Genomic DNA, 21,848 nt, shown 5'->3' on the forward strand with positions numbered 1-21,848 from the left:
CTAAAGTGACAGACCCTACATAATTTTCCATCAAATCAATTTCTTAAAGCACTTATTACTCATCAATTCAATATTTTTAAAGTAATCTTCTATTAAAAAAAATTCATCTATATATTATCCAACTTAAAACTCAATTCTATCTAACATTTTTTTAAAAATAACTTACTACTGTACTATTGCAGGGAGTGAAAAATTCAATTTCATTCATAAATCATGTAATCAAACTTGAATTGTAGAGCCTCTTAACCATCAAAACAACCTCTCAAGTAAATAGGATTAAAGTATCGTTTGAGTGATCTATTCTTATAAATAATACAATTTGTTTATTAAAGTAATTTTGACTTTTCAATTTCAATCACAAACAAGTCCAATGGAGATTATAAAAACAGACAGATTCATTTTTATCGTATATAATTTGGTTGAATTGAGCAGGAATTTTACCATTCTGTCATAATAGCTTTGTAGTTAAATTCACCTAAACAAATATCAAAAATGACCTTGATTCTGTTGTAGCAAATGTACCTGCATGACTTTGAGGACAAGTACCGAAGAGTTTGAATCTTCAAGCATCTCCAGGCACAGTTAATTCTCCTTCCAAGCTACACAAGTTAGTCGATGAAATTCATAGAGAAATAGATTCAACGACCCAAAACTAATACCACAATGGTGTATCAGCAATTCAAAGCTACTACAGATAAAAAACATTTAAACCTGAATGATAATGTCATGGTCCTATTTAAAGAGTGACTAACAATTCATAGAATTGCCATGTCTTTGTGAAAACACAACATACTGCAGAATACAAATTCTTGCGGACCATTTGAAGCCTCCAACTTCAAACATACAAAATATTCTTTCAGCTTGAATGGTAACAAAGAGACCATGTTGGTTAACATAGGTCTAAGTTACATTTCCCACTCCAAAGCAGGATCTGGCCGTGTCCCAAACCCCTGCTTGTGTAGATTTGATGCAGTTTGGGGCAGCTGGGATATCGCCGACTGGGACCAACCCAAGATATGCGGCAGTATATACTAAAGAAAGAAAGAAGAAACAAAACAATGACACAAATTAGATATAACAAACAAGTATTAATTTGAAGATGGGCCAAGGCCAAACTTCCCAACAATAAATTTATGTATGTATATCTTATTATTCAGAATGAGCACCTTATATTTTATATTACTAGGAACATTGTTTTGTTATTGATTTCCCAGAACCAGTCAGACCTTATTCGCTAAAGAAATTTCCCTTGCTCCAAGAAGATAAATTAATATTCTCAACGATAAAGATCTCTTGTTCAAGAACATGGGCCAGAGGAACTAATTGCATGTTTAAACTTAACAGCGCCGGCTTAAAAGGTTGAACAGCAGAAAATCAGGTAAAATGAAATGCTATACAATTATGAGATAATAAATTAACAAGTATTAATTGGTGATTCCAAAGGGTAGGCAATTAGCCCACTACCTAATGTCTAGAGTCTAGACGGTCAGCATTAGAATAATAAACAGAAAAGAGAAATGTGTTGAATTAAGAATAACTAATATTATATTATGTGTAGCCAACAGTATCCTCATCAATCAAAACAAGTATACAATTACAAAAAAGTCATGATTGACGAATACTAAATATAACAATGAAACATTTCACATTTCATATTGAAACCAATAAAATCAATCTCAAAATCTGAAGGAAAAAAAAAGTGCTGAGATTAGATGCTAAAACTATGAACATCGAGTGAAAAGAGGATGCAAAATGCACATAGGGTGGGAGGGTCAAACCAACAAGGAATGCCAAATGTGCTAATAGGGAAAACTGCTATTACTTTCTTACACCAAATGAACTAATGACTTCTGAAAAAATTTACCTCGCCTATACTACCTAGGCAAAGTGCCTAAGCTACTTTTTAAAAAGGTCACAGACTAGCAAGAAACACTTGACGACTAAACAAAGAGCTCTCTTACCCAAAATACCTAAGCAGCTTTTAAAACAACGGAAATTAGATACCAAAAGTGCATCTATAATAACAAAAGGATCATAACAACAGCTAGATTTTTTTTTAATAATGAGCATTAGTGCAAGGAGACAAGAAGAAGCCCAAATCTAAAAGAATATGCAGAAAAGCAGAAAAAAACTATATATTGGCATGATCTTGGCAATAATTTATATCACCAAGGGCAAGGCACCCAGCATTATATAAGGTAAAAAACTTAAATTAAAATTATTGATTTTTACGTGTGAAATTGCTACCAGAAGAGATGCCAAAAAAAACTCGAGCTTACTAGTAATAGCATATTCAATCACTAAGGTGAGCTAAGGATAACAAAGTTCATTTCATGAACATCAATAAATCTACCTTTACCTATCATCGGAAGAATAAATTTATAAACCAAAACTAGGTCTATAAATCACTGGGATATCCATAACTTAACAACAAATGCAATGGGAGAAAGGTTGAATAACAAGGTTCAAAATATAGTTTTTTATTGATATAAGTCTATAGCAATTAGAAGACGTGGAAGGGACGTTGAATTGATAAAGTGAAAGAACGGGCAATTGAGATGAGGGTACACAATATAGGAGTGAAGATGAATCAATCAATCTTGTGCAATCATAGAACCATGTTAGGCGGAAGAGGAACTTGAAAGCCAAAGGGGAAGGGGAATAAGTTGTTGATATTTGGTAAAATATAACTTAGATGTAGTTTAATTATTAGGGCATATACAATATCCACTATATAGTAGTGGTTTGAGTTAGATTTTTCTCAAGTTAACCCAACCCAAACCCCAAATAAACATTAAATACTTAAAACCCAAAAAAAATACATTTTTTCAATCAGTTTAATTCAATTTTTGGTTCAAATATAGTTTCCCCCCACCCTTAGTTTCATCTTCTCACTAAGATTGGCTAAAAAAAAGGGATGTCACAACTAGAGAATCTTTCTATCTCAAACAATGCCATTAAAATTGTGTTGACACAACACACACGATAAGCTTCTTCCGTGCTAACACAATATGGCTAATCAGCCTTGTAATGTAATCAAAATTACATTACAAGATTGATTATTTTTGTTTGATACAATTTCAAATGTAATATAATCTAGATTACAAAAGGTAATAAAATTTTGTAATCTGGATTATAAGGCTAACAACATGTAATCCAATTACATTAGAAGCCCAGTATTTAACTAAAATTTAAATGCCAAATCCTTAATTTTAATCAATCAATAAGAATGAATCTATGACGAATCCACTTCATCATTGCCTCCCTTCTCGATGATTTCCGAATCAACTTTTTTCTCTCGGATAATTAGTTTCGCCGCCGGCACAGTGCTTTAATCAATCAAAGCAATCAATTTCAAACTTTGGAACAGCAAACTTTGGAACAACAGAGCCGATTCAAGGAAAATAGATTTCTCGCAAGTAGGGGGATTGGAGAACCTGAGGCCGAGCGAGGGTGTCGAGGAGGGTGACGAGGTCGCCCACGACATGGAAGATAGGGTAGGAGGCGGCATCAGGCGGCTCAGAGGAGTTGTCGTAACCGCGGAGGTCTAGGGCGAGCACATGGAACCCGCAAACGATGAGGCCAAGAATCTGGTGCCGCCACGAGTACCAGAGCTCCAGGAAGCCGTGGAGCAACAGCACCGGCAGGCCCTCCCCCTTCTCTACTAGGTGATTTTGGATTCTGTTGGCCTCCACCTGCCTATGGATGATGCCTTCGCCTTCCATATTGGCTCACCTTATGTGATTTTAAGTTAGAGTTAGTTACGATGGTGGTGACGATGGCAGAGGCAGGGCTTGTTAGGATTAGAGAAGAGGGAAGAGGAGGAAGATTGTGAATGGGAGTCGGGAAGGAGGGAGACAAGTACTGGGGCATGGGGAAGAAGGTGCCAAGGAGTAAGGGCAATGCCGTGGCAGCAGTAGTAGAGGAAGAAGAGTGGAGGAGTTGGTCGATGCGTGAGCAAAGGAAGGGGAGGAAGTGGTGGTGGATAATGGACATCAAACAAGAGAATGTAATTACCCTTGTAATCAAAGATTACATACAACTCTTTGACCAACGTAATAATGTAATATTAATTATATTACATTACAAATTTTATTACACTACCCCTAACCAAACATAGCCTATATGTGTTGGTTGAGCCTTTCAATTGTGCCAACCATCATTGATCAGAACATGAAACAATGATCAAAAGTGGTAGTAAACATCCTAGTTAAAAATTTACTTCATACATTTATTGCTATCTAGCTAGTTCTTTTCCTTGTGAATTTTGATTATTACATTAAGAAGATAACTTGCTAATTAGATTTCAGAAGCAAGGAAATGTGAATGAACCAATGTGATGCAGACTCTATTGCTACTATCTCAAATATGAAAAGACTAGACAGCCAATATCTTTCATATCACATGAGTGATCTACAGTGAAAAGTTAAACATAAAGTTGATACAAGAGGAAACCATACAGAATGACAAAAATATTTAGTTCCAAAACGTATAGCAATTCTAACAATTGACCAAAATAAATAGAAACCTTTTCATCCAAATAAACCAAAGAAGCTCAGTGTCATATCAAGAATCTTACAGTTAAAATCGTGCGAATAACAGCAAACTCTGCTTTAGTGACGGGAACAGAAAACCGCTCATTTGTGCCCTTGATTTTGTTTGTAACCACTGTACAAGTTAACAACAAATTAGGAGAATATGGCCTACTAATAACAAAATACAATCCAGAAAAGACAATCATTTAAACCATATTGCTATATTTCTTATTTTTATTTATATAATTTGTAACAGTTGACAAAAACAAATTAGAATTAAATAATATATTACGAATTTTGGTTGTGTTGTCAAAACAAAGGAGATCGGGTGGATAGGACCGGCCTACTGAATCATAGATACAATAGTTACAATTTTATATCTAATACCCCCATAGGAGTATTCAACCTCAGTAATCATGGCTGAGCATGGAAAGAAGCATCGGTGTCAATTTGACTCAAGGAGTTTGCCCAAGTGCTTATGGGCTCAGGAGTCAGGGTGTCTTGGCTCGGTGGGTCTCGGAGGCATGAGGGGCAGACAGACCATTGAAGCACAGCAGGTTGTAACGCATGTCATAATGAGAGGTGTCGGGGGTGTAGAAACAGGGATAATGGACAATGGTTGTTGAGGAAGAACGAAGGTCATTAGGTTTAGTACATGAAGATAAAAGGTATTGCTTCATAATGCAAGGAATGCTCTTTCTCAGAGAATAATTTATCCACTCTCCATCTTCTCTCAAGGTAGTGACTTGAGCATCAAAGGGGCATTGCTAGACCCTCTCGGCACATGTTATTCTTGACAAGAGTAGTGAAGATTTCAACGAAGTGGCTGCTCGATAAGAAGGGAAGATTTTTGGGTTGAAAAAATATCATTTGCCTTTTTAGTATCTCAACAAATAGATATCCTTGTTAATATTATAAAGACAAAACTAAACAAATTATAAGGATAATTTAAAGTGTGTGTTGTATGAACTATACAGACTTATTCCCCTTAATTAAAAAATAATCAAATATTATATTTACTCTAACAAAACTAGAAGCCAAAAAAAATCAGCTCTTGTAAAACATTATCTCCCAAAAATTCATGTCAATGCTAGAAAACAAAGAGAAGATAACCAAAAATCAAAACAAAATATCAGATCTTAGACAACTTCTAGTCTTACTCAAATTGAGGAAATATCCCTGGTCATTGCCTGTGGGGGAAAGTTTTAGTGATTTATTCACCTGACCTTCAAGGCTGCAAAATTCAATAGCTAGATGAGAGAGCGAAATTATTACAGTGGATATGATAAATCCCAAAACCTTGAATTTTTTGAAGGATCATGAAAGAATTCACATGATTCCTCAGGACCCAAAGAAATTAAGTTCCCAGCTTCAGTAGGTGATAAAGCAAAGACCTATTAACAAGAAATCATCCAATCAGCTGTTTTGGCATACATGTGTGATTCAGAAAACAAGGTTGAATGAAACCCACAAAAATGTACTGAACACTTGAAGCAAATAAAACAACATGAAGAAATACTCCAATAGAACTTCAGAAGGAATAAGAAATGTATTTACCTGTTTCCTATTCCAGTCATACTTCTTCGTTGCAATTGCAGGCCAAAATGTCATCATAACACAACCTCTCTTACAATATTTAGAACTCTGCGACCGACATAGGAATAAATAGGACACATGGAACTAATACCTACACCAAGAAACATAAAATTCCCACATCCAAAGGAAGTAGAGCATACATTTACTTCACGGAATGTTGGTAGAATTGGTGATAGTGCCATTGCAGCTTTCCCTTTGAAAATTGTGTAATCTGCAAATCTCTTGAACGAGGTGCTCCGAGCTACATAAAAGACAAAAGTCCATGAAATGCTGTTGTTTAGGTTACAGATGCAACTGAACTTCTAATCTAATACATACCATCAGTTGCAAGATCAGGTCCAGATGTAGAAATTCCACATTTAGAACTCAACCATAGTGATACCTTTACATCAGCAGTTCTACCTAAGTTTCTGGAAAATTAACATAAAAAAAATTCAATAGATAAACTGAGACAGATTAAAAAGCCCCTATGCAGGAAAGTCCAGATAAATCTTCAACAGTTTATTCTTTTTAATTGATCATGCTATAGAAGAGCAGTTGCATGTTAGTAACTAAGAAACTATCTACTTACAACCTTCAAACAAATTGAAATTGGAAGTTGTTTCATAAGAAATAAACAATTAAGAGCATCTTACATCCAAAAACAAATAAAAATCAAAGACTGTAATGTTGAGTCCAATTAATGGTCCAGTTTCATAGACAAACTTCAACTCAAATGAATACTTGAGACATCAAATTTCAATCACCATTAGCCAAAAAATGAAAATAAATAAATAAAGATTTTGTGATCAGGCTTGCATCACTGGCGATTGAATAGAGACCAAAATAGCCAATAATTAGGATTTGTGATGTCCGCAGATATGACTGCCTATATGCCTGCATAGACGGCACCAAAGATCACATAGTCTTACATACCAACCCATGTACAATGCATTTTGGTGTCAACAAACCTGAGACAACAACTTACAGGGACCTTCTAAAAAACTATATACTGAAGTACATGAGAATACAAATACCAACATAGTCAAAAAGTTTACACTTGAATCTTTCCTTCAACAACTATCTGAACATTAATATGCTAACATTGTGCCCCAACTTTGTCCGAAACAGGAAACAATAACTATAGCGTGGATTTCACATCAGGGAAGTGCATAACCAGGAAGAAAAAAAGTAGAATCATAGGATTGCGTGATTGACCTAAATATCAAAATGTCCACATCCATAAAACTATGTCAGGAAAAAAAAAATCAGCAGACCCTCCGAGTAGAACAACTTCATTTCATTCGGCGACGATGCGACGACAAATAAGAACTCATAAGAAAATAAAAATGAAAAAAAAAAAATCTCTAAGCATGAGAAACAAGTATAGTGTACACCCAATGGTTGAGATGCCGAACGAGAAGATAAAAAAATTAGTCGAAAAGGATCGAGAGAGAGAGAGAGAGAGAAGGGGAAGAGGGAGGTGATGATTTGCCTGGAGACGAGGAAGCGCGAAAGACTGGAAAGCGCCATCGAACTTGGAATTAGGGCAACGGGCGGCCATGGGTTTAAGAAGAGGGGGAGAAAGCGGGATTTTGGTGTTTGGAATGGGTAATATGGTAAATTACACTAGAGAACCCTTTTGCAATTTTGAAATTTGAAGTGTAATTTTATTTTTAAATGGCCGGGGGTTGGCCCAGAAAGGCCCAAACTTGTGGCATACTTTTTTTTCCCGCCTAATATATCATTTTTATTTCCCTTTTGTTTTTTTATATATAATCTCGATATTTAAGATCAATTAATTAGGTAGGTGAACGGTCTTCCATCTAATTTATCTAAAAGATAAATCCGAAAGCACAAATATATCCACACCAATAGAAGAGAAAAATATCTTATAATACATCGTAACTACGATTCAAATCGTATGTATGTTAACTCTCTCCTCAATTAGCAATCCTGTTGATTTTTTTCATCTAACATAGCATTCACGATATTTGAGTTGACATTCAGGATCTCCTCTCCTTCCCCTAAAATGATTCTCTTTTATTGGATGACCCCTTCTAATGGTATTTTATACAAACGATTCAAATTCTTCCACTCCAATGATTAATCAGGTCAGGTATTGCTGAATCTGATGTGATTAATTTGATCACATGAAAATTTTTCATTGATCGTAAGGAGAAATCAGGAAGCGCTCATGAAAATTTATTCCACTCTAAAATCATATAAAATGTAGTTAAATCTAATTTAGTTAACTTGTATCTGTCAAATGACCAAACACTTGAATTACATGATGCTTCTAAAATTAAGGATGGCGAGATAAAAGTTATTAAATTTAATCAAGTCAAGGTTGAAATTATCAAAATACTTTTGGGTTTTCTTTAAACGAATAAAATTAAAATACTCTTAAACTTAAAACTCAAATTCATTATGTGACTTCTTAATTACCAACTCAAGGACCAATTCAAATACTATTGGGTTTTATTCTTTTGATTCTTAAATTTTTTTTAATCACATATTTGTTGGATAAGCAATGTTTTCTTATAGTTGTGTTTGACCATATTGTTTTGATGTATTAGATGGTGTTTAGTTAAATGATTGAAATGACTATAGTTATAAATTTAAAGTAAGATGGAATAAGAATGAAAATAAAGTTCACCTAGTTATATAGATTTGATTAATTCCCATAAATCTATAAATTATGTATAAATTATCATTTCCAAACTCATAATTCAACACTATCTTTTACCAAACTCATCAATCAAACATTAATAATATGTGTTAAGTTAGGTTTTATTTAGATTTCTAATGTGGCATAGAAATCTAAACAAAACCTAACTTAATGTTTGGTTGATGATACGTGTTAGGTTAGGTTTTGTTTAGATTTCTAGTATGCACATCAAGTGTGCAAGAACTTAAAATAGTACACATAGAGCTCATGGCTTCACAACCCGTAATGATCATCATATAGTATTTGTCTAATGACACAAAGCGAACGCAAGGATGTAGGAGAATTCAATGACTCGGTGACCTAAGTCAAGGAGGTTGAAGACTTATAAATATGATAATGATGTGATATTATAGGAGCCAATATAATCTTGAACTTTGGTTTTCTTGCAACATCATGTCATTACAATGCGTGATGACCTAGGGGCAAGAAATTAGAATTATTATTAACGAGCATCATTTGACCTTTGCTTGTTGAGATATAAATGGTAAAGACCGAGGCCCCACCAGGGAGCTAAACACTTTTTATTAGATATATATATATTTCTCGTGTCTTTTTCGTTATGTAAATTATATATGATCCAATAATAATATTATTGAGGGATCCCACTAAAAAGATGTTAAAATAAGAAAAATTAGCTGACGTGGAAAATAAGGTCAAGCGAAGTATCCAATTATAACCAAGTGAACTGCATAAGCTTACAAGACAAGTCAATCATGCATTTCCTGGCTGGGTAAAAATAGTCCTCCGACTACAAAGAAAGTTAAGCAGCGATTGGTCTCGTTGATCGGACTTCACATCCGATCAGACAGAGATAACCGAGGACAGTCAGGAAGCAAGGAAATGGATGATCCAGCAGGTCCGGTGGACATTGCCGAGCAAGGGTAGTCTGACCGAGCGAGCACCCGTCGGTCGCACATGGTCCCACCAAATATCTTATCATATATTTTTTAGAGTTCGTGTCGCTGACAGCAGAGTATGTCTAGCAGACAAATCGTACTTTAGAAGCTTCCAGGTTGTCACATTAGTGAATTGCATGATTACTTAAGGAATGGTGTCATGGACACATTTTCGACTTATCTTTTACTAGGAAAACGTGTCTATATTTTAAGATGCATGCATAAACTCTATAGTGACACTATAAAAGGGGTTCCTATTTACCAGCGGAGGTATGCGCGCAACTTCATTTTCTACACACTTTATCTACAGTTTCCATTTTTTGAGATCACCGGAGACTGACTTGAGCGTCGAAGGGTCAATGCTAAGAACCTCTTCCCGGTCCGGCACAAACACTTTTGTGTTATAGGGGCACGTGGAGTTTTCATTGCGTCAACTTTGAAGTCGCAACCCCAGCTCACCGCCATCTCCATTTTCGGACATGATCATATTTGACGTCGTATGTAGGAACTTACCTATAGCTGAAACGTAAAGATAGAGGACACTGGATGACTCACCACAATGACATTGACACCATAAGAGTTGGACATGTTGATACAAGCTCGAGCTGCAAAAATGTTGGAACAGCAGCAGGCAACAGTTGGTCACCGAGGGGACAAGCTCGTGGCGTCGATGACGGAATAGCAAGCAGAGCATAGAGGGCGAGCGGAAAATCCTGCTACTCGCAAGCCCAACAATTCAAGCTGACCGGTACATTTGGCCATGCACCGAACACGCAGATCCCTTATCACTGAGCGCCATTTTGCACCCGTTCAAAGGAACGAGGCCTAGTGGATAGGGCACAAGGATCCTTATCGAAGGGCACGTCCGCTCGGGACGAGTGAAAGGGTAAAGCGCTCAGGCTCGATGACTCTCCCGAATGAATAAATAGGAAGTTCTCATAGGAAATCCTGGATGACCGGCTATCGTGACACTACACGCCATTGACAATCAAAGAATACACGGGGGCAACCGACCCCGAGGACCATCTAATTAAATTCGACAACATGACCACACTTCACCAGTACACTGACAGAGTCAAATGTCAGGTCTTCCTCACCACACTCTCCAGATCAGCATAGAGATGGTTCAGGTGGCTACGATCGGATTGATCTGTAATTTCAAAGACTTCTACTCGGCATTCCTACTTTGCGATCAGTTGCCGCCTTTAGAAGACAAATGCCAACCTGTTCACGGTTAAGCAAGGGCCCAAGAAGGCATTGCGGGCCTACATTAAAATATTTAACCAGGTGGTCATGAAGGTTCCATCAGCCACACTAGAGATATTGATAAGTTCTTTCTCCCAAGGACTTGTAGAATGTGAGTTCTTTCAGTCACTCATATGGAGGCCTCCGAGAGACTTTGATTACCTGCTCAGGCAGACTATCGAGTATATCAATGTGAAAGAGGCCCAGACGGCTCAGAGGAAGGAATCGTTCCCCAAGCCAGCTGCTGCCCTGGAACGCCGAACGTACACATCAACCGCCAAAGGGGCCACAAGCGGGAACAACACAGCAACACCAAAAGCCTAGTACACACACAGTCCAACATGTGGCAGTAGAGTGGGCGAGGTCCACGAAAGGTCGACCATGGGCACCGCTCTTCTGCTATTTTTATCGAGTAGCAACACACAACACCAAATATTACCACAGTTTCAAACCGAAGCCCAGCCGAGTGGCTTCACCAAGATCGCATCGTCGATCCCCATCTCCTGACCGACAAAGTCATCGCTGATCGGGAGGACGACTCGAAGATAGAAGGTCGGTGGCCGAGCCGCACCAATGACCAACCCAATGTAAGGACTATGAGGGACCTACCAAGGCATTTGCTGAGTAGCCGCGTCCATCAACTCGGGAAGAAGAGAACTGCCACAACATCGCTCGGGGTGGCATAGGAATAATCACATGAGGCCCGACTGATAGCGACTCCAATCGAGCCTGGAAGTCACACACCTGAAGCCTCAAAATCCATGCAGCCGGGTGCAGCAAAGCAGCAACAGAAGGACCAGTAATCAGTTTCGGTCCGCGAGACTTAGAGGGAATGGAGGTCCCTCACGACGATGCCCTGATCATCAAAGCGGTAATCGCTAACTATAATATTCATCATACTTTTATAGATATAGGTAGCTCGATGAATATTATCTTCAAAAAGACGTTCGATCAACTATAAATTGACAGGAGTGAGTTGTAACCCATGACGACTCCCTTATAAGGGTTTACTGGCAATACAGTATTGTCGATTGACCAAGCACGGTTAGTCATATCCCTCGGAGATGAGCCACTCAAGAGGATGAGGACGACAAATTTCATTGTGGTGGGCACTTCGTCTGCTTACAACGTCATACTGGGTCGACAGATGTTGAATGAGTTTTAGGCAGTTGTATCCACATTTTGCTAGAAGATCAAGTTCCCCATCGAAAACTCAGTCGCTGAAGTAAAGGGCAATCAGTTGGTTGCTTGATGTTGCTATGTCGAGATGGTCAAAACTAAGTCAAAAGCCACTCGGAAGTCCCAGCGGTTCGAGGTGAATGTGATTCTGGAAAAGCCTCCTGTGCTGGTGTATGATGAGAAATAAGAAGTCTAGGTTCATCCTAGCTAGTCGGAGGCTACTACTTTCATAGTCGGTGACCTGACTGTAGAAAGGAAGAAGGAGCTAGTTGCCTGTCTTAGGCAAAATCATAATTTGTTTGCTTGGGCGACGCACAAGCTCCCGGGTATTTCATCGACCATAGTGCAGCACGAGTTGCATGTCTTACCGGACACCAGACAGGTGAAACAAAAGAAAAGAGATTTCAGCTCGAAGCAAAATCAGATCATCCTAGCGGAAATAGAGAAATTGCTGGAGCCTAGGCACATACGCGAAGTACAATGCCTGAGCTAGCTAGCTAATATAGTGCTAGTCTCCAAGCCGGTTAATAAATGACGGGTCTGCATTGATTTCCAATATTTAAACAAGACTTGCCCGAATGATTACTACCCGTTGCCTCGCATTGATCATATGGTGGGTTACGAGCTGATTTGCATGTTAGATGCATACTTGGGCTACCACCAGGTACCGCTCGCCAGAGGAGATCAAGAGAAGGTTAGGTTCATAACTACCGACGATACCTTCTGCTACAATGTAATAGCATTCGGACTGAAGAACACCGGAGCCACCAACTAGAGGCTGATGAACAAGGTATTCCGAAGATAGATCAGCTGTAACATGGAGGTATACGTCGATGACATTCTGATAAAATCCCTCCGAGCCACTGAACTCTGGGCATGAGGAGACTTGTCAAACGCTAAAAAGGTATGGAATCAAGCTCAATCCAAATAAGTGTCTATTCGGAGCCAGGAGCAAACACTTCCTTGATTACATAGTGACCGAACAGAGGATCGAAGTGAATCCAAGCAAAGTAAGAGCGCTGCAAGACATACCACCTCTATGCAACCTAAAGGAAGCTCAGCGACTTACTGGATGGATCACCGCCCTATCGAGATTCATATCCAAATCGTCCGATCGGAGTCATCCTTTCTTCAAGGTTCTGCGCTGAGCGATAAAATTTCAATGGGGCGTCGAGTGTGATAAGACATTGGAGGAGCTCAAGAATTATTTGACTTCTTTACCTATATTAGCAAAGTCCATCATTGGCGAGCTGCTCTGGATTATTTGTCGTCCATAGAACGGGCAGTTGGCTCAACGTTAGTTTGGCAGAACGACATTTAACAACAATTGGTGTATTTTTTAAGTCATATATTAAAAGATGCTGAGTGTCGCTATACCTTTCTCGAGAAGCTGGTGTACGGGCTGGTCCTTACCGCTCAGAGGTTATGCTTGTACTTTTTATCACATCCAATAATTGTGTTGACTAATAACACTCTAGGGTGGGTTCTTCTTAATCCTAAAGCGTCCGATCGGTTAATCAAGTGGACCACGGAGCTGAGTGAGTTTGACATACAGTACCAGCCTTGATCGATGATCAAGGTGCAAGCCTTATATGATTTTGTGACGGAGGTACAGAACGCCAAGCCGGAAGTAACTTAGAAGATCTATGTGGACGGGCCATCTACTCGGCAAGGTAGCAGTGTGGGCATACTTCTAATATCACTACACGAGGATCGAATGTAGCTATTCGTTCGGCTATATTGCAAAGCCATGAACAATGAGGTAGAGTACAAAGCGCTGATAGCTAGTCTATAAGTAGCAAGGCATGTGGGAGCTATGTGAGTCCTTATCCACTCAGACTCTCTATTGGTGGTGCAGCAGCTCTCAGGGACTTTTGAAACAAACAATGTCAGACTAAGGCTATATGCAGAGGCGTTTGAAAAATTGAAGGCTTAATTTCAATAAGTTATTCTTCAAAAGATCCTCCGAGCGAAGAATCAATATGCGGATGAACTGACAAAGTTAGCAAGTTCCTTAACTTCAGTGGTGTTAGATAAGCTAATCGAGCATGTGATGTTGGTAGCTCACATCGATAGGCTAATTGGAGGAGCTTCTAGCGGCTGGAGAACGCCTCTAATTGAGTTCTTCCGATCGGGTAATATGTCGGTCGACCGAGAGCAGACTCAGTTACTAAAGAAGAGAGTTGGACGGTTCACATTGATTGAGGACTACCTATATAAGAGAGTCTTCTCAAGGCCTCTACTCAGATGCGTTGAACTGGAGGACATTCAGTACATATTACAAGAAGTGCACTAAGGCTCCTGCATAAGTCACTTGGGAGGTCGGTCGTTGGCGAGAAAAATCCTATTGGCAGTGTATTTCTGGTCTACTCTACAAGCTGACGTTGCGTGGGCGGTGATAACTTGCCTATCTTGTCAACAATATTAGAACATACTGCACAGGCCGACCGAGGAGCTGAAGGCATCCGTGGTATCTCATCCGTTCAACCAATGGGGCATGGACATTATAGGATTGTTCCCAATGGTGACTTGACGAAGAAAATTTCTCCTTGTAGCAGTAGACTACTTCTCTAAATGGATGGAGGTCGAGCTGCTAACTACGATAACTAAGCATATGGTAATAAAATTTCTGTGGCAGAATATCATTTGTCAGTTCGACATCCCTCATAGACTTGTCTTCGACAATGGAAGACGGTTTCAAGGACAGAGACTCAGAGAGTGGTGCGTCAGCTACGATATTACGCAGACCTTCAATTCGGTAGCTTATCCCCAAAGCAATGGTCAGGCGGAGGTCATCAATAGAGAAATCCTCCGAGACTCAAGACTCAACTCGACCATGTCAGGAGAAGCTGGGCGAATGAATTTTGAGTGTGCTTGGGCCTACCGCACCACGCCTTGAGAAGCCACTGGTATAACACTGTTCCACCTAGTATATGGAGGAGAAGTTGTGGTGCCGATTGAAATGGGAGTGAAGTTCTATCGGGTGCAACTCTACGACGAGGATAACTCCAAGTGGTGCTTCATGGAGTTAGATTTAATAAAAGAAATCAGAGACAAGGTTGTCGTTCGGATGATGACGTACAAGCAAAGGATGAAGCAAAATTAAAAAAGATGAGTGAAGCCCAAATTATTCCAGGTCGGCAACTTTGTCTGGAAAAGAGTTGAGTCGGTCGACGACGTTAGCAAATTGGAGGCCTCATTGGGAGGACCCTACAAAGTGATTCAGAAGCTCATCTCAGGGTTTTATTATCTACATGACAAGAATAGAAGGAATCTCCATCGGGCATGGAGGGTGATCCATTTGCAGCCCTATCGGGCAGGATAGTAAGAATACAATAGAATTGATATAAATTGTAAAGTCATTTACTCTATGAATGCAAGAAAATTTAAACAGTGATTTGCCAAGTGTCAAAGACTCTCGACCTGAGCGGGCTAGTTATAAGCAAGTGTTGCTCTTGCGCCTGAAGATAATCAACCATGAGATCTAGACCGGGCGTGTGAAAGACTCACGAGCTGGTCAACCGTGTTATAAGCGAGCTAAGCCCTCGCGCCAAGTATCGAATACTTTCGACCCAAGTAGGCAAGTTATAAGCAAGCGTTGCTCTAGTACCTAAAGATAATCAACCATGGGGTCCAAACTGGGCTTGTCAAAGACTCACAAGTCGGTCGGCCGTATTATAAGCGAGTGAAACCCTCGCGTCAACTATCGAAGACTCTTGACTCGAGCGGGCGAGTTATAAGCGAGGGTTGCTCTCGCGCCTGAAGATAATTAGCCATGGGGTCCGGACCTGGTGTGTCAAAGACTCATAAGCTGGTCAGCCGTGTTATAAGCGAACAAAGCTCTCGCGCCAAGTGTCGAAGACTCTCGACACGAGCGAGCTAGTTATAAGTGAGCGTTGCTCTCGCGCCTAAAGATATTAGTCATGGGGTCCACACCAAACGTGCCAAAGACTCATGAGCCGTTCTGGCGTGTGTTTAACGAGTGAAACCCTCGCGCTATGTATCAAAGACTCTTTACTTGAGCGGTGGGTTAAACAAGCCTCCATAGTAAAAGAACTTAATAGTGCCGAATGAGAGCACAGAGATTCATAACTAGAAGATTCTGGGATAAAGGACTCTAAGGAGCAGAACGGAGAGGCATTGATTCATACTTAAAAAATTTTTACAAACTACAATTGACGACACAAGAAGAAGTGGAAAAACTTAAAGAAGAAACTACGCTAAGCAATCAAGAACATCATCTTGGAGCGACTCAGTGATCTTCTCCCTGTTTACAATTTTGTTCGTCAAATCAGGAGAGAGATAACCATCGTCCTTCAGTTGCTGGAGGGTCCTATCGATGCCCTAGTCTAAAAGACGCGTAGTACGATCGGTGAGCATTTTGTTGAAAGGATCAGAGTAAAGGTAATTCACTCTAAAGGACTCTAGAACCTCGGGTTCCTCTTCTTTAACTTATTAAATTCCTCTTAGGACCCCTCCAAATTGGCCTTAGACAATTCCAGAGTGGCCTTTAGTGAAACTAGCTTGGCATCTTTTTCATTGAGCTGGAGCTTGTTTGTTGCTCGCTCTACAGTTCGACTATCCCGCTCAGCCACTAAAGTAGCTTATGCCTTTTTTAAAATTTGGGCCAAAATCCGAGTTTCCTTATTTTTGATGTCAAGATTTTCAATGGCTTAGAGTTTCCTGACGTTAGCAGAATTTATTTTGGTCTCAAAGTTATGAGCTTGCTTGGTCAGCCGGTCAAGTTGGAGGGTCTGCTCATGATTCTTGTTCTTCTCAACATTGAGCACCCATTCGGAGCCCAACAGCTACTCGAAACTCTAAGTCTTCATGGGAAGTTTCTCTCCCGACCGGAGGGCGCAGCTGCTGAATCTCGTGCTCTAAGAACTCCAACCTCTAGCACATGGCCAAACTCTCAACTCAGAACTGCAAGATGAAAAAGCTAATTAGAGCTGATCGGGAAATGCAAAGGAAAAAACTTAGTTAAAAATGTACTCCAGTGGATTTCTAAGTGAAGCCATCCGTAAGCTCCCCGGGCGGAATAGTCACTGCTCGGGCCCTAGCATCTGCTTAGACCTGTGCTAGTGACTCTTGAATCTTAATCTAGTGTTTGTGAGAGCGCGACTTGGCGTGATCAGGGTGACACCACTCGTCGATCGGCAAGTGGATGATGACCATTATATGCATGTGGCCACTCGGGTCTGATGGCTCTGAGGTGGTCGGACCCTTAGACTTGGACATTGGGGAGGAGCATATTACAGATACCTAGATAGCTAAATGGATCGGCTAGGACTGTATGTAAGTGACAGGCGATGCACATATCATCTCGGCCAGCAGCATAGACAACAAGGGTCTCGGATCAAAAGACAGAGGAGTGGGTGCGGAGGTCTCCCTCTCCGAGATGGCAGAAGATGAGGTTTTGTCCTGCTCGGAAGGAGGGCGAGAGGTTGTAGGTACAGAGACTTGCAGTGCGGAGGTTGCTGAGCGAGAAGAAGCTTCTCCTTAGTGCCTCTTGCGGCGATGGATTAACGACTCACCTGAAGTGGTCGACTCCAAAGGCACCGCGATCGGCACCATGGATATTGCTGCTCGAGGGGCAACTTGCCTGTTGTGGCCGCAACATCACTAGCCGCCACCTGGCTCCCTCCGACCTCGCTAGCCACCTTGCGGCTTTCTCCTGCTTCGCCAGTCGGGTCATCGGAGTGTTCGATCGGCAACAAGCCTCCACTCGTTAACTCGGCAATGCCCCTGGTGTTGATCTCCGTGTTGGTGAGCCTGCTCTTGCTGCTCAACCATTCCCTCGACATGATTTGTGTTACAGAAAAGGAAGAGAAATCAGTTAGATTCAAAGGTGAGCGGTAGAAAAAGAACATACCTAAGGGGATGGGCAGCCACATTCGAATTGGGCTTAGCCTGAACATATATAAAACTCCCTCTAGCAGAAACCGGTGTATGTGGTACTTCTGACTAACTAGACTCGAGGTTGCTTAGATGTAGTCTGGCTTGTTGCGATATTTGCCAAGCGGGGAAGGCTTCGCCAATTCTATCTGCCAGCCGATCGAATAATCGGGCCGACCGGGAAGACGGACAAAGAAATAATGTTCCTTCCAGTGCTTATTCAAGAAAGACATTTTATCAAAATAAACTGCGCCCACTCAGACTTGAAATAGAAAGGTTCCATTCTCAGACAACTTAGGATAATAAAAGTAATGAAACATGTGGGGTACTAAGGGAATTTCGTACATATGGAATAGTATGACCACCCCGCACAACAATATAAAGGAATTGGACACTAATTGATGCAAGAAGATGTGGAAATATCTGCAAACTTCTGAGAAAAAGGGGTGGACATGAAAGCGGACGTTGACATAAAGTCGATCCTTAAAAAAAGGGAGAAAGTCATCATGTGGTAGGTGAGGGCGATCATAAACAGAAGGGATGGAGATTTGATAACCATCGGGAAAGTGTTATGTGAGCTTCATTTAGTCGACTTCGTCGTCATTGAATTTAGAGGTAGTGGAAGTGTACTAGAGCTCGAGGACGACTGGGGGAGGACGAGGAGATTCAACCATGAGGTAGAGAGAGGGAGGAAAAACCAGGAATTAAAGAAAGAGAGGAGGAGAGGCTTATTGCAAAGAAAATCGTTGACGAAGAAGAAGAGAAGATAACGGTGAGCGTGAGGAAGATGATGAGGCAAAAGAAAAGACTGAGGGCTTAAAAACCTGGAAAGAAGCCCTAAGTCGTTCGATCGAGGGCTTTAGAAAATGGGGGTTTATCCCGACCGTTGAATTCAAAAAGATAACAATTGCATCAAACCCAAATAGTTGTCTATTATATCACGCATGCGACATGCGGAGATGTGACATATGACGTTCTGTTACATGTGACATTAATGATAAAGTAGAAAGTATAATTATGGGGTATGGCTGAGCTTGCCCTACATTAATGGAAGGAGATTTGAATGATTTTCGAGAAATTACGATGACATCAACGGCAATTAAAAGGCACCACGATCAAAAGCAGAGATCAATGAGAAGTTAGAAAATTGGCTAAGGGTCGCACATGACAGAGCCTAACATCGGCTATAAAATTGTAAGTCTTTGCCATCAGTAGCCGAATTACGACTATAAAACCGTATAGGTTCGACATCGACAGCTGAATGATGGCTATAAAACTGTGTGAAGACATCAGTAAAGTCAGTTGGCGATCCTAAATGACGGAGCACCTGATCGGCTCAGGAATATACTAATGGTCCAGTCAGTCAGACTTGCAACCTCCTTTGACTAGACTTGAGGGGGAGGTTTGAGATCTGATAATGACGACGAGTCCCACTAAGGAGAGGTTAAAGTAAGGAAGATTGGCTAGCGTGGAAGACAAGGTCAAGCAGAGTGTCCAAGTATGGTCGAGCGGACTGAGTATGACTGAGTGGACTGCACAAACTACGAGACAAGCCAATCGTACATTTCCCGACCTAGTAAAGATAGCCCTTCGACTACAAAGAAAGCTAAGCAACAACTGGTCTCACTGACCGAGCTCCACGTCCGGTTAGACGGAGATAACTGAGGACAATCAGGAAGTAAGGAAAAGGAAGAGCCAATAAGTTTGGTGGATATTGCTGAGTGGGGGTAGCCTAGTCGAGCGAACGCCAGTCGACCGTGCATGGTCCCACCAAAAATCTTATCATATCCTTTTGAGAGTTTATGCCACTGACAGTAGAGCATGTTTAGCAGACATTTAGAAGCTTTTAGGTTATCGCATCATAGGATTGTATGACTGCTTAAGAAATGATGTCCGAGATACTTTTTCAACTTATATTTTCCTAGGATACCTTGGAAAACGTGCTACGCTTTGAGATGCGGGTATAAACTCTACAGTGACACTATAAAAGGAAGTTCTCATCTACAGGCGGAGAGGTACACACACAACTTCATTTTCAACAACTTCATCTACAGTTTCCGTCTTTTGAGATCATCGGAGATTGACTTGGGAACCATTTCCATGCCCGACACTAACGCTTGTGTTGCAAGGCCATGTGTAGTCTTCATCGCGTCAACTTTGAAGTCACATCCCGAGCTCACCGTCATCTCTGTTTTTGGATAGGATCAATATATAATTAAATTTTTATAAAATTTAAATTCACAAATTAACAACAAAATAATGTTACCTAACTTTTTTTTAATATTTTATTATTATTATTGTTTATTTAAACAGAAATAAAAATATATTTAATTTTAAAATATACAAACAAGCAGCTCCTTGGACCTGTTTCCTTGAATTTAATAAGGGCATCTAGAACTCACTCCTATTATAATATCTATCATCTCATAAAAAAAATAGGATCAAATATTACATACTCATTATAATAATATATTTCTTTCACCTAGATTCCTTTTAACATTCACACTCATTATTTATGGGTCCTACAATACATTCAATCATCTTAAAATTATATCATATTAAATAAATATATTTAAAATATGTTTTAAAATATTAAAATTATTATTTTTGATAATAATCTTACATTTTAAAAAATATTTTTACTATTTTAAAAAAATAATATTAAAATTTTTAAAATATATTTATTAAATAAAATAGATGTTTATAAGAAATACCATAATAACAGAAGAGAGCTGCTTTTCCCCCCTCCCCTGACACTCTCACCTCCCGGTCCCACCCATTTTTTTTTTTGACTTTTATACCCCTTTATTTAAGGTCTATGTTTTTTTTTTTACAAATTTGTATTTCTTTTTAATCAATTTTTTTATCAATTTTTTTTTTAACGATTTTATTTTTTAATCGATTCTTTTTATCATTTTTTTATCAATTTTATTCTTTTTAAATAAATTTTTATTATATATTTATCATGGTAAATAATATTTATTTAATATTAAAAAATAATATAATTTTTTAATTATATATTTTCACATTTCACCCACTCTCTTCCAGTTCCATCATATTATTTACCTTTATACTATTTTTTTATTCCATTTTTTTTATTTTTTATTAAGTATTTTCTCGACAAGAATATCATATTTATAATTTGAGATCGGATTCTATGTCCCTAATTTTCTCTGTCCCCATGTTCCACTCGTCGCCTCAGCCCACTATCGGCGACCTCTGGCCGTCGTCCCGACCAGAATTATACCCTAGGGGGAAGGTGAACCCAGGAGGATCGCTATTGACACGATCGACATCGGTATTCGACCGAATCTGAGCAGGGACTCAGATCGACGGTGAAGGAAAGTTTGCTCAGATCCGACTAAATTTTGATGCTGATCGTGCCGATGTGACCTCACTATGTTCACCTTCCCCCTAGGATATAATTTTAATCGAGGCGGCAACCGAGGGCCTCCGACGGTGCCACCGACGATGTGCTGAGGCGACGAGTGGGAACAAGAGCAGGTGATATTGGAATAGAGGATTGATTTTTTTGTAATCTTTTATTTTTTTTTAGATAGTAGATTTTAGGGGTTATTATTTATAAAAAAAATTTAAAAGTAAAATAACAAAATTTATTAAAAAAAATAAAATTAAAGAAGTAAATACAACTGAAAAAAATTTAAAGAAGTAAATAAAATTAGGAAAAAAAATAATTTGTTATTTAAAGAAGAAGGGGTGAAAAAGTCATTTAATAGAGGAGAGAAAGGGGTGGGAAAAAAATTTAGATAACAGAAGTATTTAAGTGTA

At 39.5% G+C, this 21,848-nt stretch overlaps 1 protein-coding gene across 1 annotated transcript; it reads right to left on the bottom strand.

Moving 5' to 3' along the window:
* Positions 1-653: 653 nt before the first annotated feature.
* Positions 654-7,677, bottom strand: LOC122006897 (single-stranded DNA-binding protein WHY2, mitochondrial-like). The gene is made up of 8 exons (XM_042562583.1): positions 7,606-7,677; positions 6,450-6,541; positions 6,272-6,372; positions 6,093-6,179; positions 5,835-5,929; positions 5,696-5,769; positions 4,580-4,668; positions 654-1,031 (listed from the first exon to the last, which is right to left on the bottom strand). Exons 1-8 carry the CDS (start codon positions 7,641-7,643, stop codon positions 906-908), a joined length of 702 nt encoding a protein of 233 aa, XP_042418517.1. The 5' UTR covers positions 7,644-7,677; the 3' UTR covers positions 654-905.
* Between the last annotated feature and the right edge of the window lie 14,171 nt (positions 7,678-21,848).

The sequence above is a fragment of the Zingiber officinale genome, chromosome 7B, assembly GCF_018446385.1.
Source record: "Zingiber officinale cultivar Zhangliang chromosome 7B, Zo_v1.1, whole genome shotgun sequence".
NCBI lineage: Eukaryota > Viridiplantae > Streptophyta > Magnoliopsida > Zingiberales > Zingiberaceae > Zingiber > Zingiber officinale.